The sequence below is a fragment of the Dipodomys merriami genome, unplaced genomic scaffold (assembly GCF_024711535.1).
Source record: "Dipodomys merriami isolate MVZ:Mamm:240054 unplaced genomic scaffold, mDipMer1.0.p SCAF_9, whole genome shotgun sequence".
Classification (NCBI taxonomy): Eukaryota; Metazoa; Chordata; class Mammalia; order Rodentia; family Heteromyidae; genus Dipodomys; species Dipodomys merriami.
This window is the reverse complement of record NW_027206512.1, coordinates 54,396,265-54,413,226: the sequence shown is the minus strand read 5'-3', so window position 1 is coordinate 54,413,226 and position 16,962 is coordinate 54,396,265. Positions and strand designations below refer to the sequence as shown.

The following is a 16,962-nucleotide window of genomic DNA, read 5'->3' as shown; positions in this document are numbered from 1 at the left end:
AGTTTCACAGAGAAGCTGTATGAAGTTGGGCTTACGCTTAACATTACTGAACTGTACCTGGAAATTCTGCTTAAGGCAGACTATGGTTTCTTTGCCCCCAATTTGAACAGAAAAAAAGGTAAACATGGTCCATGAAAGTGTAGCCAGTAAAACAGTGCAACTAAGGTGGTCCAAACTTATGTTATTATGCTCTGCTTCTTGTTGATAGCCCGATGCAAACCAACGCAGACACAGGAGATGCACATGAACTGTCACAAATGCCCTCGTCTAATCTTAAAAGGAGGAGTTTCCACTCTAACACTTATACAAGAAATGGGTTATCCATGTCATAAATAAGCTTCCAAATGTAATAGCATTTGAAAGCAAGAGGGAAATATTTAATTGTATTTACAATTTAATTTTAGATGTTTAAATAATTACAATTAAAATGTTTATTTTCTTAACCTAATTTCTACACTTTTCATCCACAGGTGAAGTAATTTTCAAAGTCCTGTGAGAAAATGACACTTTTCTTTCCATACAAGTTATGAGTTTTAAAGTAGTTTAAGTCTCTGTAACAGATATGGTAAGTATCGTTGCCAAGGACCAAGAGAGCAGATGCCCAGGGAGGTGTTCTGTGGTGAAATGGTAAAATTCAAGGTGTGAAGTATGCTGGTAATTGTTGGGGGCAGGGGGGAGGGGAGGGAGGAGAACTCAGGGTTGGCCCTAACTAGGAAAAGAGAAAAAGGAAGTCATTTTTAAGTGTCAGCACTTCTCCTTTTACATTTTTCTCTGGGACTTACTGCTTGGCAGACGCTGGCATTTCTGGTTTGGGTTATTCCTCCCACGAAGACCACACAGGTCAGAAAAACATGGAGGCACAGGTTCACAAGCATATGCCAGCTCTTGAGGCTGATCCTGATCACACTGGGGTGAGAAGGGAAAAATGTGAAGGATAAACATTAGTCTGGTATATTTGAAGTAGGACAGTCTGACGTTCATTTACAAGTTAATTCCCACTGCATGAAAGGTCAAATTTAAATGTCTTATACTTAAATAGTTGATTAATCAAACACTATAACACACACACACACACACACACACACACTCACACACCACAATTTGAGAATCATTTAACTTAATACAGTTTCTTAACATTTAATTTTAGGCATTAAAAACAACCACGTATGGAACCATTAGAGCCAATGCTAAACAAATTCTCCACAGTAAGAAGCACTTGAACTCATGTCACTTACAATGTCTCAGGACTGGCTCTCCTGCCGGCTACCTAGGCTGCCATGGTGCTGTTCCTGACCAACCCGGATAACATGGCCTGAATGCCAGGACATTTCTGACTGGCCTTTCCCAATGAAATGTTCAAGTCTTTTTTTTTTTTTATGTCAAAATTGCCTTTTGTTTCTTAACAAATGTCAAGAAATGCCACATCTGTCTAGCTTAAAGAGGAAAACAGGTTCTAGCAAAACCTTTTGCAAAGTGTACTTGTGCTTAGCAAATCCTTCATTATTTCCAACCATGAAGATTTCTATAGCTTTGCAATTAAAAAAATAAACCATCTATCTCATGCTTAAATGTCAAAAACTCTTTTACAATGCCAGCTATGAAGAGTATTACAACAGGCACACAGCCACAGAACACAAGGACTAAACCGGTCTCTAGACCCTCCTGAGGGGCATCAGCAATCCTTTTCCCATGGCTTCTCGTTCCTGTGCCCATTTGCTGTGTTCTTTTTCCAGATGCAAGCCCAGCAATCTGTCTGGATCCTATAAAAGTAAGCTTCCATTCTCCTGTACTGACTACTCCTAACTCTGCTGGCATGAAAGAAAGAGGACTTGTGTATTTTCTACAGTGTTCCTCCTACCCTGGGAAGGTCACCAGGGCACATCAGGATGAAATGTGAAAGGAGTCTTGCAAGGCACAGTTCACAGAGCTGTACCTGTTGCTTGTCCCAGCTTACCTGTGATGGTATATGTAGCTCACAATGACAGCCAAGAGGCACAAGAGGAGAATGACTGCAGTCGTGTAAACCACAGGGTGCAGGAGACTGGCTGCTGGGGTGTACAGTTCAGATCCTGTCAAATCCTGAGGGAAAAGAGACTCATTCTCAGCACCTTCCATAGACACTTCACCACAGGGATTTGGAGTAACTGAATCACACTTGTTAATCCAGAACTCAGGTCCTCCATCTCCATGCCTTACCCAATGACTAACTTCTTGCTGTCTCCACACTATGTATGACTCTCTCTACTGCATTAACTGTGCATGCCATGCTGTTTGTACAACCCAACTTTAAACTCTGCACCTCTAATGCTGTTCTGTGATGGGGGTAAGGGAGACAGGCGCACCATGCACAGGCCAGTTGATTCCAAAGGACAGCCACAGGCTCCGCCCTCCTTGGTGATGACCTTCCACACTTGCACTGTACAGTCACCAGCTGAGAAAACATAGGAGAGAGCAGGGTCTGCGTGCCAACCCACCCCAAGAAGCACAGCCGTCAGAAGTCAGCTCCAAGTTCCACTAATACAAATGGAACAAACACCATGGAGGCCCTTGGAAACATAATGCTAAGATATGTCTTGTCCTGGCACAACACAGAGCCACAGGAGAGACAAAGATAATAAGATTGTCAGCAATATTTTGCTGACAAAATGAATGGCACAGTTATGGGAGAAGAAGAGCCCCTGCAAGAGTTCAAAACTCAACAAGCATGTCACTCGTGTAACATTTCATCTTTTGGGCAATGGCTGTACCCAACATTTCACACAGGCAGGTATATTATCATCCCCATTTTATAGCTTGAAAAACTGAGCGACACAGTGCTATGCTTGGCTGCCGAGTCTGTATTTCTAAACACACTACAGATACTGCCTGGCTGAAAGGAAAACAACAGGCTGAAACCTTAACTCGTAACTCTTCCCTTCCTTGTGGAGCCTGGAACACCCCAGGATGCAGGTGTCAAAGCTGCAGCCTCACCTGATCCCTTCTCTGGCTTTTCTCTGGTCCCCTACTGCTTGTGAGCAAGGGCTCTTCAACAAATATCTGAAACAAGAGAAGCTAGAACAAAAGGCAAGGAAGAAGTGGCAAAATGAAGGAGACGGAAAGTGGCTTAGTATACGGAGGGAATGGGCAAATTTTCCCAGGGAAGAATCAGACAGTAGTAATATAAAAGCATAAACAGAAAAAGACTGCATGAGGACAATGCACAAACCATTCACTTCAACAGAAGATGAACAACTAATGACAAAAGCCTGAAAATATGATGGGAAGCGGTAGAGATAGAACACAGCAAACTGAGTTTCAACTTGATAGCTCCATATAAACTTCAATTTGTAAACTCTTCTGTTTACCTGACAAACATGAGCTTGGTGCCCAGCAGGCAGGAAAGGGTGATGGACATAGTTATACCAGGAACCAGCAGGACACACATGCAGTGAAAAGAGGAATCTGCTGTATCAACCCAGTGAGCAAAAGGGAAGGCTAGAGGAAAGCTATCACAAACAACTGTCTATGGCCTCTGTGCATCATGACACTATGTTCTGCTACAATTATTATTATTATTAGTAGTAGTAGTAGTAGTAGAAGTTTTTACAATGTTGGGGAAATGAAAATGAGTGCAGACACGTTTCTCCTGTATTTCTATAAAAAGCTGCTGCGGCAGTATTGAGTTCATACGTGAGGATGAACTTTCAATATCTGGGACTTAGCCTTCAGACTATTTTCGTGCACTGCCTGTCTCAAGAGTCTGGAGAAGACTGAAGGACTGCGGGCCAGTGCCTCTCTGAGTCAAGTCATCTCACAGGGCTCAGAGAGAGCAGAAAGAATATGGAAATGTACCCTCCACAATCCTGGGCAGAGTGTAACAAAACCTGCCTAAGCAGAATATTAACTAATAAAACATCACAGTTCTACTTTGATAAGGTTCAAGTTTGAATGCCCCTCCCCCAGCCTTTTTCAAAAGTCAAGCTCATGTGATACAGAATGAGAAAGAGGCCATGGGCCAGTTACAGGGGGCACCACTCCTTCCAAGACACACCTAGAACTCCTGCTGAAGACATACCTAGAACACCTGCTGAAGACACACCTAGAACACCTGCTTAAGACACATCTAGAACACCTGCTGAAAACACACCTAGAACACCTGCTGAAGACACACCTAGAACACCTGCTGAAAACACATCTAGAACACCTGCTGAAGACACATCTAGAACACCTGCTGAAGACACACCTAGAACACCTGCTGAAGACACACCTAGAACACCTGCTGAAAACATACCTAGAACACCTGCTGAAGACACACCTAGAACACCTGCTGAAGACACACCTAGAACACCTGCTGAAGACATACCTAGAACACCTTCTGAAAACACACCAAGAACACCTGCTGAAGACACACCTAGAACACCTGTTGAAAACACACCTAGAACACCTGCTGAAGACATACCTAGAACACCTGCTGAAAACACACCTAGAACACCTGCTGAAGACATACCTAGAACACCTGCTGAAGACATACCTAGAACACCTGCTGAAGACACACCTAGAACACCTGCTGAAGACATACCTCGAACACCTGCTGAGGACATGCCTAGCATACCATGCAGAGAGCCAAATAGAAAATGCTTCAGCATTTGCTGATCAAGGGGCAAATTTCATTTTGCAGGTACATACTAATCACTCAAATAATAACCATCGAAAATTATAAATCAATTTTAACTTTTCATTTAAGAAAAGAAGAAAGGAAGGAAAAACCCAGCAACTGAGTAGATTGAGCAACATAAAAAAAATAGACCAGTATTTCAGGCAATTGAGAAGATTAAGATATTAATATAGCAGACATGTTCAAGATCTACAACAAAAGATAAAGCAGATATTTATATTATTCTCAATTTCAGTGGCAAGCAAACGTAGGCTCTGCCTTGATTTTAAAAACTGCTAAACACGTTGCACAAAAGCTGTGCCAAAAGAGACACTGTAAGTGGAAAGGGTAGCCCTTTTGTTTATATTAGCAGTGTGGCCATCAGTGAAACAGGAGAAGTCCCTACCCCAGACTCGCTCTCTATCACAGCCTAATGCTGATTTTGGTCATGTGTCTAGATGGCCCAGAATTAAAGAAAATAAATAAAGCAGGAAGTGAAAAGCTCTGTTCTCCACAGAAGCAAACTGCACCGATGTCAAAAAAAATGAAAACTCTTAAATGTGGGAAATGTCACAGGGTGATCAGTCATATTAAAGATCCAAATAAAGGAGAGGGGAGGTTTTGAAGCCTATTTTTACAGAGCAAGGAGAGGGACTTCTAGCCCAAGGATTGTAAACATAAAGCCCAGGGAAGTTTGAAATTACTCACTATCACTATACCAATAACAAGAATATCTAAGATCAACAATTATCTCAATTCATTGGAATCAAAATAAGGGATGCAATCCAAGAATACCAATAAAATTAAATGCAAAACTGATCTGAAATCAGAAGTGTTTTAGAGAACAGGTCAGGTTCCAAGAATCATTTAAAGATTTTTTTGAAGCTCTTACTTTTCATACTAAACACAAAGTCAGTGTCTGCTGAATTATAGACCTAAATGTAAGAGGCAAAAGACACTAGAAAGCCTTGAGGCAAGGAAGGAAGGAGATTCTCATGAGCTTATCAGAAACAAGCTAAGATTTCTTCAATAGAATATGAACTCTACCTATAAAAAACACAAAACCTAAGTCTATGAAATTAGACCTCAAAAACGCTAAGCCACTCTGTTCATAAATAGGCTTAACAGAGAAAGAGGCAAGCCATAGACAGCAGAGACACCTGCAGTGCACTGATTCAGCAAGCAGCTCATGTTCAGAACTTTTTATCAAGAATCTCTACACAACAAACCCAATAAAAAATAGGCAAGATTCAGAGTAAGAAATACACAGATGCTAACACCTTCAGTTGCCACTGAATGCAAACTAGAACCATGGCCACATGTCCAAACTCCACCACACAAATACTCATCACAAAGACTGAGGATTGGCCAGAACCTGGAGCAACTGGCATGGTCATTCTGGGTGAGACTGCATACCAGTGATTGTGACACTAGTTCTTGAAGCTGAACACATACTGGTCTACAATCCAGCAACTTTACTCCTAACCATGCATGCTCATCAAAAACATGAATGTGAACACGTGTAGCATTTTCCTTGATAACCAAAAGTCGACTAACAACACAACAAACAGATTCAGTTGTTTTTATCCACTGGGATGCTTCACAACAATGAGAAGGCATACTGTTGCTACATGCAAAGACAAAAGATAACTCTCACAGCTGTAATCAGAAAGAAACTAGGCATGGAGAGTACTGTACATTTCACTTGTATCAAGTGAAGAACAAGAAAAGTTTTTCTCTATCCCCACAAAATAGAAGGGCGGGCACTTCTTGAGACAGTGGATGGGAAATGACTAGAAAGAAAAATAAATACTACTAAGTGTGGGGATAAATCTTGAGGTTGGTGTTGGCTAAATGTGTGTATCACATCAGGAAAATTTATCCTACTACTGAGAACAAACAGAACAGAAATATAGAACTATGGTAGAAACATAAAGTAACACTGAAAGGCAAAGAAACTAAAAGGAAAAGGAAGCTCTTTTGTATTTATATTGCTAGGAGATTTGAGAAAGGAAACTGAGCAGAGTAGTCAAGAACACAGGATTTGGAGCTAGCTTGTCCAAATTCAAATCCCAGTGAAAACCAACTAGCTTTTCAGGAATGTCACTTAGCCACCCCACACCTCCGTTCTGTACCTATTCCTGAGGGTGATGATGGTGGTACTATATATACCTCCTAAGCTTGTTTTGAGGTCCAAATCAGTCAGTCACTGTATATATAGGTACCATGAGTACCTGACACATAGGGTTGGTTACAATTAACTACCACCTCCACTGTCATCAGCCTCTTTCATATATATTATAGGGCTAGATGGTACTGCATGCCTACAATCCCAGCTACTTAAAGAGATACAGGTAGGAGGATCATTATCTAGACCAGCCCAGGACAAAAAGAACAAGATCTTATCTGAAAAATAATTGACACAAAAACATAAAGGGTGGAGGGTGTGGCTCATACAGCAGAGCAAATATAATGTAATGTGTTCAAACACCAGTACCAGTCAAAAATTATAAAAATAATATATGCACACATACATATACATATTTACACATATAATCATCATCACCTAGTTAACATTATATGTAAAATATAAAAATAAAATATTTGACCCATGGAAAAAAACATGCAAAATTTGGTATAATGGGGGAAAATAGGATATATATTCATTTTGTTTCAATTCACACAAACTGTGATGATAGAGGGTGAGAGTTCAAATTATCATTGTACATGAATGTGCAGAAATAATTTAAAACATTTGATCAGAGAAAATGTGCTATTTAAAAGTTAAACACTGCTGGCATGCAGTCATAGCATGAATGGAGTTTGCCTTCACTTAGCACACTAACCTTGAGCAAACATAAAATCATCACTAGACAAAGGAGAATAAACAAGTGTGTGTTAGTTTCTTATGTCTTGGTAAAGGGAATGAGAAAAGAAAATGAAGCACATAACTGTTTATCTTCATAGCAATCAATCTAAAACAACATCAGGAAAACATATACAGAATATTTCCCAAGAAAGACATTTAGACTTCTACGTAAAACAATGTATTAAGATGGTACTCAAGAAAAGAAATAATATTTTATTTTTATGATAAGGAGTTCAGAGGAAGATGCAGAGTTTCAATTTTGTAAAGATACTTCTACTCTAGACATTGCTTTATTGAAAAGTGGCCTTAATTTTATTTTTGTAGTGCTGAGTGTACAACCCAGGGTCTCAGACATGCCAGGGAAGCATACAACTGAGCTATCCCTTTAAACTTAAGTGTGAGTAATTTCATTCACTTTGCCTTTTTTTTTTTAAAGTAACTCCAAAATCCCTTATACCAACTTTATTCTTACTCAACAATTTCTGAGATAGTTCTTTCTTCTGCCTCTAGGTGGCACAGTTACATCAGGGAAAACAAGATGTTCTTTGAAAATAAATAGGAAAAAAAATACCACTGTATTTTACCTTCAGAAAACTGTATTTCATTTTTTAAAAGATTAAAACATCTGAAAGATAAAAGAATGGCTTATTCCTTCTAGAAAAGGATTATACTAATTTTAATAGTTTAGAAGAACAGCTAGGAAGTTCAAAAACAATGTTTAAACTGGCATTAGATTAAGTAAGAATATAAGTTTAGCATAGTACAGTATCACAGAGAAGCTTATAAAAATGCCATTTTTGTGTTTCATTTACTTTGCTCAACTTTCTCCTGGTTAACTTTTATAGGCATCTTAGGCAGCATTGCTACTCCATGGTCTATTTGAACACACCAGTTTCAGATTATTCTTTATTCAAAAACTGAATGAGAAAACACATATAAACTGAGAAAGAAAATGCTTCAAACTTTAATGTTTCATGCTTTAATATAAAGGCAACTAAATAATAAAATATGTACTTAAAAAAGCCAGACATGGCCAAGCGCCGGTGGCTCACGTCTGTAGCCTCTCAGGAGGCTGAGATCTGAGGATCATGCTTCAAAGAGATCTGAGGATCATGCTTCAAAGCCAGCCCAGGCAGGAAACTCCATGAGACTCTGATCTCCAATTAACCACCAAAAAACCAGAGTGGTGCTGTGGCTCAAGTGGTAGAGCGCTAGCCTTGAGCTGAAGAGCTCAGGGACAGAGCCCAGACCCAGAGTTCAGGCCCCATGACCAAAAAAAAAAAAAAAAAAAAAAAAAGCCAGACATGAAGACACTCATAAACTATCAACAATTAAAGGGTAAAGGTCTAACATCTAGAAGAATTCACCTATCATCAACGGGGTCAAATAGGATAGATACTCAAGTAAGTTGTTTGCAGCTGTATAAAATGTGAGGTCACCAAATAAATAATCTGTATTCCTATCTATTCAGCAGACCAGCAAGCAGAAGGTCTGATTCCCTAAAAACTCCACCTCCAATCCACAAGCCATTACTTTATTTCTTCCCTACACCCTCAAACCCTTGGGGTGGGCATCGACCCATGTCTGGATGCTTGCTGTCCTTTAAAGACAATGGGGTGGGAAACTGCTCGGCACATAAGCTGCAAAATTCTTTGTGGATACCAATGGCTCCGAGTACACAAAGAAAGGAGTTTATAAAGTAAACGCAGCACAGGAGTGGAAACCTGACCTTTCTGTCATGGCACATCATACAGTATTAGTATGAACAGTATTAACTACAAGAGACTTCCACCAGATTGTCTCTAAATAGTACTGTGATTAGGCCTAGTGCCTGAGCCCAGGTACCAATGCCTGGCTACTGAGCTGCAATCTAAGACCAGCACAGAGAAGCTGCACATCAGCCCTGCTATGTCCCGTCCTGCCTGACCATGGAGAGTGCTTCAGCTCAAAGACTGCAGGAGATGAAAATCTTCAAGATGAGTAACTTGGCCTTGGTATGGCGATCCCAATGCAGAAGCACAAGAAAGATTAAAAACAACAACAAGGCAAGATAATGCTTCTAAGACAGCAACTCCACACAAATAAACTCTGATTATAGTGAAGTAGATGAAATCTCAAAAGAATTTTTAAAAATTATTGTAAGAATATTCATCAATTCAGACACCAGTGACTCATATCAATCATCTTACCACTCAGTTTGAAACAAACCCCAGGACAGAAAAACCCTCAAGACTATATTTCCAATTAACAGACAAAAAAGGTGGACTAGAGGCATGGTTTAAACAGTACAGAATCAGTGGTGAGCGAAAAAAAACTAGTGATAGTGTGAGTACACAAATAAATAAGAAAACCAATTCTGGACAGGAAAGAAAAATGAATAAAGATATAGAATCCTGAAGATCAAACTGAAATCCTGGAAATGGAAAGCTAAATAAGTACATCAAATAAAAATACTCAGCTGAATGCCTCACCAATGGGCTGGGTAAAAAAGAAGACAGTTATCAGGGATTAAACACCAAGCAGATAAATTACAGCATCTGATCGCAAGGAGAAAAGAGAAGAAAATACTAAGAACACATAAAACCTCTGAAACATCACTAAATAAAAATCAAAATCTTTGAGTTTTGTGGATTTTTCTGTCCTGGCTATTTTTAAACTGAGTAGGAGAATTACCAATGTGAGCCATAGTGTCCAATTCAGCGATTGTTCTTTATCACTCTTTATTCTTTTTTGGGGGGGTCAGATATGGGGCTTGAACTCAGGACCTGGGCGCTGTCCTTGAGCTGTTTCACTCACTCAAGGCTAGAGCTCTGCCACTTTGAGCCAAGCACTACTTCTGGTTTTCTGGTGCTTAATTGGAGATAAAAGTCTCATGGACTTTCCTACCTGGGCCAGCTTCAAACCGTGATCCTCAGACCTCAGCCTCCTGAGTAGCTAGATTACAGGCATGAGACACTAATGCCTTGTCCAGTGATCATTCTTACAGTCATTTTTAAGAAAATTCTTTTGAGATTTTATCAATTTCACTACCATTAGAATTTATTCATATGGAGTTGCTATCTTGGAGGCATCATTTATCCTTTTTTGTTGCTTTAAATCCTTCTGTGTTTCTGTAATCCTAGCCTATAATCCCAGCTATTTGAAAGGCAAAGACTGAGAGAACTGTGATTTGAGATTACAATCTTAGGCAAAAAAAGTTAGGAAGATCTTGCCTCAATCAGTAAGCCAGGTATTGTGATGCATACCTCTAATCCTAACTATGCAAGATGGCTCTAGGTGGAAGGATCACATCTGAGGTTGGTTCTGGACAAAAGCTCAAGAATCTACTTGAAAAATAAAGTAAACATGGATGACGGCATGGTGCAAGTAGTAGAGCAACTGCCAAGCATCTTGAGGCCCTGAATTCAGACCACAATAACTGACTCCCCCCCAAAAAAGGACCCAAGCAGTTTAGTTAAGTTTGTCAGTAACTGCTCAGAAATCAAATAATCATCTTAAGTATCTCATTATTTAACAGACCTCTTTCTTTATACTGTTAGCAACTTATTTGCCAAAACAATGAGTAGGTATCTTCAATAAATAAATAAATAAATAAATAAATAAATAAATAAATAAATAAATAAATAAATAAATAAATAAATAAGAGAAAGCACTACCAGACCGATGGACATTAAAACTGAAAGGTATGCTTTATGTCACTATTGTTACTTACAGTCATAAAACCCAAAGTTATCACCATTTGTTCTAAATTCAAAAGGAATCAATTAGGATGACATGTTGTAGGTAGGGAAAGATTCCAGACAGCAAACTGGAAAATCTTCTGCTAACAATCTCTCACAGATAAGAGGTACAGCTGTTTCAGTACACTGCATGAAAATATGGAAATACACTATATACACTATATTGCAAAGGTGTGTCTACTCCATACATTTCTAACTCACTCTGTGAACACAGAGCTGAACTTACATAAACTCAAGACCATGTCCTATTTTAAGGAGGTCAGAGTCAAGCTGAACTGAAAAATTCCTATGCTAACGCTACAATCCCATATATTGATTGCACTTGGCAGTAATTTGGTTTCTCTTTAAGTCCAGAAATACACCAAAGATTATCCTTTACATAATTATAGGGAACAATTAATGTGGAGTAAAAATTTAAATTCTTCATCTGAAGCTTAATTATGCGCAGGGATAAAAAATATATATATTACCACAATCCTGAGTGCTCATGCACATGGGCAACAACTCCGTACCATTAAGACTGCGTAGTTACTGAGGGAGTAGCACTGAATCGTGGTGATGTTTTCATCAGAATAGAGGATACGGCACCCATCTGACTTCCAGCCGCCCTGTCCATTCAGCAAGTCAAAGTCCCACTGGGCTGCTACGGCATCTGCTCCGTGCGCAATTCGACGCAGAGTCACATTAACTGGGATGTGGTGGGTATCTATGCTCACACCATCTGGAGGAAATGGGAAATAGCGGTATTTCTGAAACACAGTTCATAAACAATAACAATAAATGTCAATGTAGACACTAGTGGGTACTCAGCAAGATCTTTAGTTACTGTGGCTCATTAAAACAAGAATGAAGAAATACAAGTGTTGGAGGAATAGTGGGCTGCCCAGAGTTTGCCGGGTAAGAGGCCCCATACAAACCTATTTTGGTGAGAATCACAGGGGTGACCACTGTGCGCCGCTTCCCGTCATCTGCCAAGTTCGTGGAATTTCCGGTGGCGGGAAAAAGCTTGCCATTGCGAAACGCGATGAGCTGAAGCTTAAAGAGGGAGTCATCTGTTGGTTTGACTTCTCTCTTATGCTTTGGTGAGAAGAGGGAAGGAGGCAGCTGAATAGAGGCCTCCATGACTGTATTCTGAAAATAAACACACACCCAAGAACAACTGTTTTAAATCATCAAAGGTTATCACTAAAAAAAAACCAAAAAAGTTATCAATACGTAGAAAATCCTTCTAATTATATCATTTTATTAGTTATTATTATTTGTCAATAATGTGTTGTATTATTACCTGTTGGATTGTATTGAGAACATTTTCCAAAAATGTATGTAAAAACATCTATACAAACAACTGATTAAGTCACACGAAAGATTTAAGCAATGCAAGAATAAAGAATAAAGATAAAAGATAAAGATAAAGAATAAAGATAAAGAATAAAGGAAAGGAAAGGTACTAGGCACTGGTGGGTTCAAGCCTGTAATCTTAGCTATTCAGGAGGCTGAGCTCTGAGGATCTTGGTTTGAAGTCAGCCTAGGCAGGAAAGTCCATGAGAATCTTATTTCCAAAGAAACACCAAAAAGCCAGAAGTGGAGCTGTGGCACTAGTTTTGAGCATAGAAGCTCACGGATAGCACCTAGGCCCTGAGTCCAAGCCCTAGAACCAGCACCAAAAACAAACCAAAAAACCCCCAAACAATAATAACAACAACAAAAAAGAAGTGCAAACTCTATTTCTAACAAATTAAGAAGTAATCAAGATGATTATTTCACAGTGCAGTTAATTTCCACATAACAGGGTACACTGCTGAAGTAGACATCATTAAATAAACCAAGGGCCTGTCCATTTTACAATGACAAAGTATAGTAAGGACAAATAAAGAAATCAACAATGTGTGTACAGCTCACAAAGGCCGTGCGAGCTTCCCAATGCTGGGTTCCCCTCTCCTCCTCACGCCATCTAGCAATAGCACCGACCAGGGTCCCTGACTATACTGCACTGCTACTCATTATTCTGCTGTTTGTCTAAAACAGGTCCTGCAGCTGGAAAGAGCAAAAGCAGAACTGAGTGACAAAAGAGGGACCTCAGGAGGGGCTTTACAAAGTCTCGGCCTTTGCAGACAATAAACTCAGGGGTCTTGCCTCACCCCTTTCCTGGACTCACAGAACACCAGTACCCATCTGTGCCACTCTATCCCCTCTCTCTGCATGTTCTACTCCCTCTCCCTGGTCTAAGAGGACTTTGGGCTGCAGACCATCTCCTTCTTTTAGACCCCTTAAGTTACTGCTTGCTGGCATTGTATTTGCTAAAAATAGTTTGGTTTACAAAATTAACCAAGTCAGCATGGCATATTTACTTTAAAAAACGTTCTATTAAAGCTAATGAATGACTTTAGAATTACTTAACTGCTGTGCTTACAATCAAATTTATAAGATATCTATAAATATCTGCTGAATGAATGCTTTTGGGAAGTTGAAGTGTAACTTTTATGTTAAGAATGCTGTGAAAGTATTTGGCAGACATTATTTTGCCTAAGAAAAAGCATTAAAAGTTATCGGCTACTCTCACAAATAAACTTTATTACAAATCCATTCCGCTAACATAATAAATTTCTATGAAGGATAAAATTTCTCTTAAGTACATAATGAGGCACATGAAGAAGAGAAAATTCTACCAACATTCAAAATCCTAATGCAGTGTGACTTAAATTAATTATGACAAAAAATTCATGAAGTAATTTTCCACAAACTTTCATGAAAACAAGTCCTAGTCCTTTGGCAAGTATTAGTCATGTTAAATTGATTTTTTTTAAGTCACACTAAACTTTTCTTTTTTTTGAAGAGAGAAAGGAAAGTGGTTTAATTACCTCACAGTTTTAGATGTTGAACAACATGATGTAGAGTCTATTCTTTTAAAAATATTTTAATTTTTTATTTATTCTATTTTTCATTAATTTTAAACTATCTTTAAGTACTTCTGTGGTCGAGTTTCATCTCAACATGTCAGTTCATGAGCACAATGCCTCTTGATCAGTGTTACCACATTGTATCTTTTTTGAAGAGAGAGCTAAGTATATGGCTCAAGTGTATAGTGCTAGCCTTGAACACATAAAGCTCAGGAACAGTGCCTTGGCCCAAAGTTCAAGTCCAGGGACTAGACCAAAAAAAAGCAGGGAGAGACAGAAAGAGAGCTAAATAAAATAATATTTAAGTCCAAAAAAAAGTCTTTCTGAGTTTACACTTTAAATTCCAAGACAGTAATAAACAAATACCCTAGAACGTGGAGAAGTGAAGATGCATGCCCACTTACACAAAGCTACCCTATGATCCAACAATTCCACTCCAGGGAATTTATCCAAAAGATTACAAGCCAGGATACAGTAGAGCCACCAGTACAACCATGTTTACTGCAGTACTATTCACTATAGTCAAGGTATGAAATTAGCTCAGATCTGCCTCATTGGACAAATGGATCAAGAAAGTGTAATATATTTACACAATGGAATTTTACTCATCCACTAGAAACAATGATATTGTACCATTGTCAAGAAATGTTAAGACTTGGGAAAAAATTATGTTAAGGTAAGTCAGGATCAGAGAAACAAAGGATCCATGTTTTCCCTTACATGTAGAAGCTAGACTTCGCTTACAAACTCATGTAAATACAATGGATGGTACACAAGTATAAACAATTTATTAACTGAAATATGGTAGATTCCAGAGAGATCACAAACAGTGTAATTTCTTACAAAGTAAAAATCAAAGATCTATAAAACAAAATACCAGGATGGGGTTACTCAAAAGAGGCGTGGTGAGGGCTGGGAATGTAGCTCAATGGTAGAGTGCTTGCCTTGCATGCATGAGGCCCTGGGTTCTATTCCTCAGGACCATAAGGCAGAAAAAACTGGAAGTGGCAGAGGGCTAGCTAGCCTTGAGCTGAAGAGCTGAGGGATAGCACCCAGGGCCAGAGTTCAGGCCCCACCACCACCAAAAAAAGAAAGAAAGAAAGAAAGAAAGAAAGAAGAAAGAAAGAAAGAAAGAAAGAAAGAAAGAAAGAAAGAAAGAAAGAAAGAAAGAAAGAAAGAAAGAAAGAAAGAAAGAAAGGAAGGAAGGAAGAAAGAAAGAGAAAGAAAGAAAGAAAGAAAGAAAGAGAAAGAAAGAAAGAAAGAAAGAAAGAAAGAAAGAAAGAAAGAAAGAAAGAAAGAAAGAAAGAAAGAAAGAAAGAGGTATGGTGAGGTCAGGGGAAAGGGTAGACAAATGAAGAGAAGAGGGCAAAAATGCAGACGAGAATCAAGTATATAGCCTACAAAATTAAGAGGAATAAGGGAACGGGAGGATAGAAGAGGGATGGGCGAGAATGTTGATCAAGATGCACTGTATTTGTAAGCTGCTTTGTTAAATGGCAACTTGTTTGTACAACTACCTTATGGCTTCTAATATATCTTTTTAAAATATATTTTTTATTGTAAAGATACTGTACAGAGGGGTTACAGTTACATGAGTACGGTAATGAGTACGTTTCCTATCAAGCATTGTTACCCCCTCCGTTATCTTTTGAATGAATAAAGACTATTACTAAACAGCAATGACAGATCCTCTGAATGGAAAGAGGATGTCCAATGCATGCAAAGTTACCATCATCTATACAATAATATAATAATCACATTTAACTATGTATTTATTTTAAAACATATGTATTACATCCATAACATAGACACAGATATAAACTGTAGTGAAAAAACTAGAGAGTCTTCTTGCAAGATTCTCTGAAAGCTCAAAATGGCAGAGTACCTGCCTAGCAAAGTATAAAGTACAAAGTATAAAGCCCTGAGATCAAAACCTGGTATAATCAAAATAGATTCTTTGGGAATATTTACAATAGGAGGACTGTGCACCATAAAAAAAAGAACAGGAGGTGTGAGATAAGCAGAGTTCAGGGCCTGGTCTTATCATTTAGTAGCTGATGGATACTGTCCATCCTGTTGAATCTGCATCTCACCTTTTGAACACAACAGATAACCTCTGGAACAAATGGTGGTGAGGATCAGATGCCCCATGGCTATGAAAGCACAAAAGGCTACAGAATTGGGGTAGTGATTTTGTGGGAGATGGAGGATGGTTATGTGGGTGATGGGAAAAAAGGAAATCCCTGAAGCTACTGACTTTCCAACAAGAGCTAAAACTTCATCACTCCCTGACTTCTCTGCATCCTATTTGGTATTAGTTTTAATCCTGAAATTGCTCAAGTATGAACACATATGAAAGGAATCTTACCAGGCAGCTCTATAAATTTGTTAAATTCATGTACAGTTTGCTGTTTACAATGACATGAAGCTAAAAAATAAACTGGCATAATGGGTATTACTTCAAACAGAACTGCTTTATCTCTATTTACACCAATTTGCCTGATGGAAGTGGACTTCCTCCAATCTGTCACTAACACATTAAAATTTGTACAACTCTCACATTGTTCATGTCTGTAGAATTCTGGCACTATAATTAGAATGAGTCTGTAACCCCTTTGTACATCACCTTTACATTAAAATTTAAATTAAAAAAAGAAAAAAATCAGAATAAGTCAAATTCACTGGATTTTTTATAAACGTATTTTTTAGTGTGAAAATACTGTACAAAGGAGTTACAATTACATGGGCAAGATAATGAGTACATTTCTTTTTTGTTTTTGTTTTGTTTTGTTTTGTTTTTGGGTCCGGTCGTGGGGCCTGAAC

At 38.7% G+C, this 16,962-nt stretch overlaps 1 protein-coding gene across 2 annotated transcripts in view; it reads right to left on the bottom strand.

Annotated features, from left to right (window-relative positions):
* Adgra3 (adhesion G protein-coupled receptor A3) overlaps nucleotides 1-16,962 on the bottom strand; it is a 105,497-nt gene that overhangs the window by 10,032 nt on the left and 78,503 nt on the right. For both annotated transcript variants that reach the window (XM_070013084.1, XM_070013085.1), the window contains 4 exons: nucleotides 12,160-12,373; nucleotides 11,755-11,963; nucleotides 1,955-2,079; nucleotides 783-906 (listed from right to left, as the gene is read on the bottom strand). In XM_070013084.1, the coding sequence (XP_069869185.1) occupies nucleotides 783-906; nucleotides 1,955-2,079; nucleotides 11,755-11,963; nucleotides 12,160-12,373 (672 nt within the window). The remainder of the gene's footprint in view (nucleotides 1-782; nucleotides 907-1,954; nucleotides 2,080-11,754; nucleotides 11,964-12,159; nucleotides 12,374-16,962) is intronic.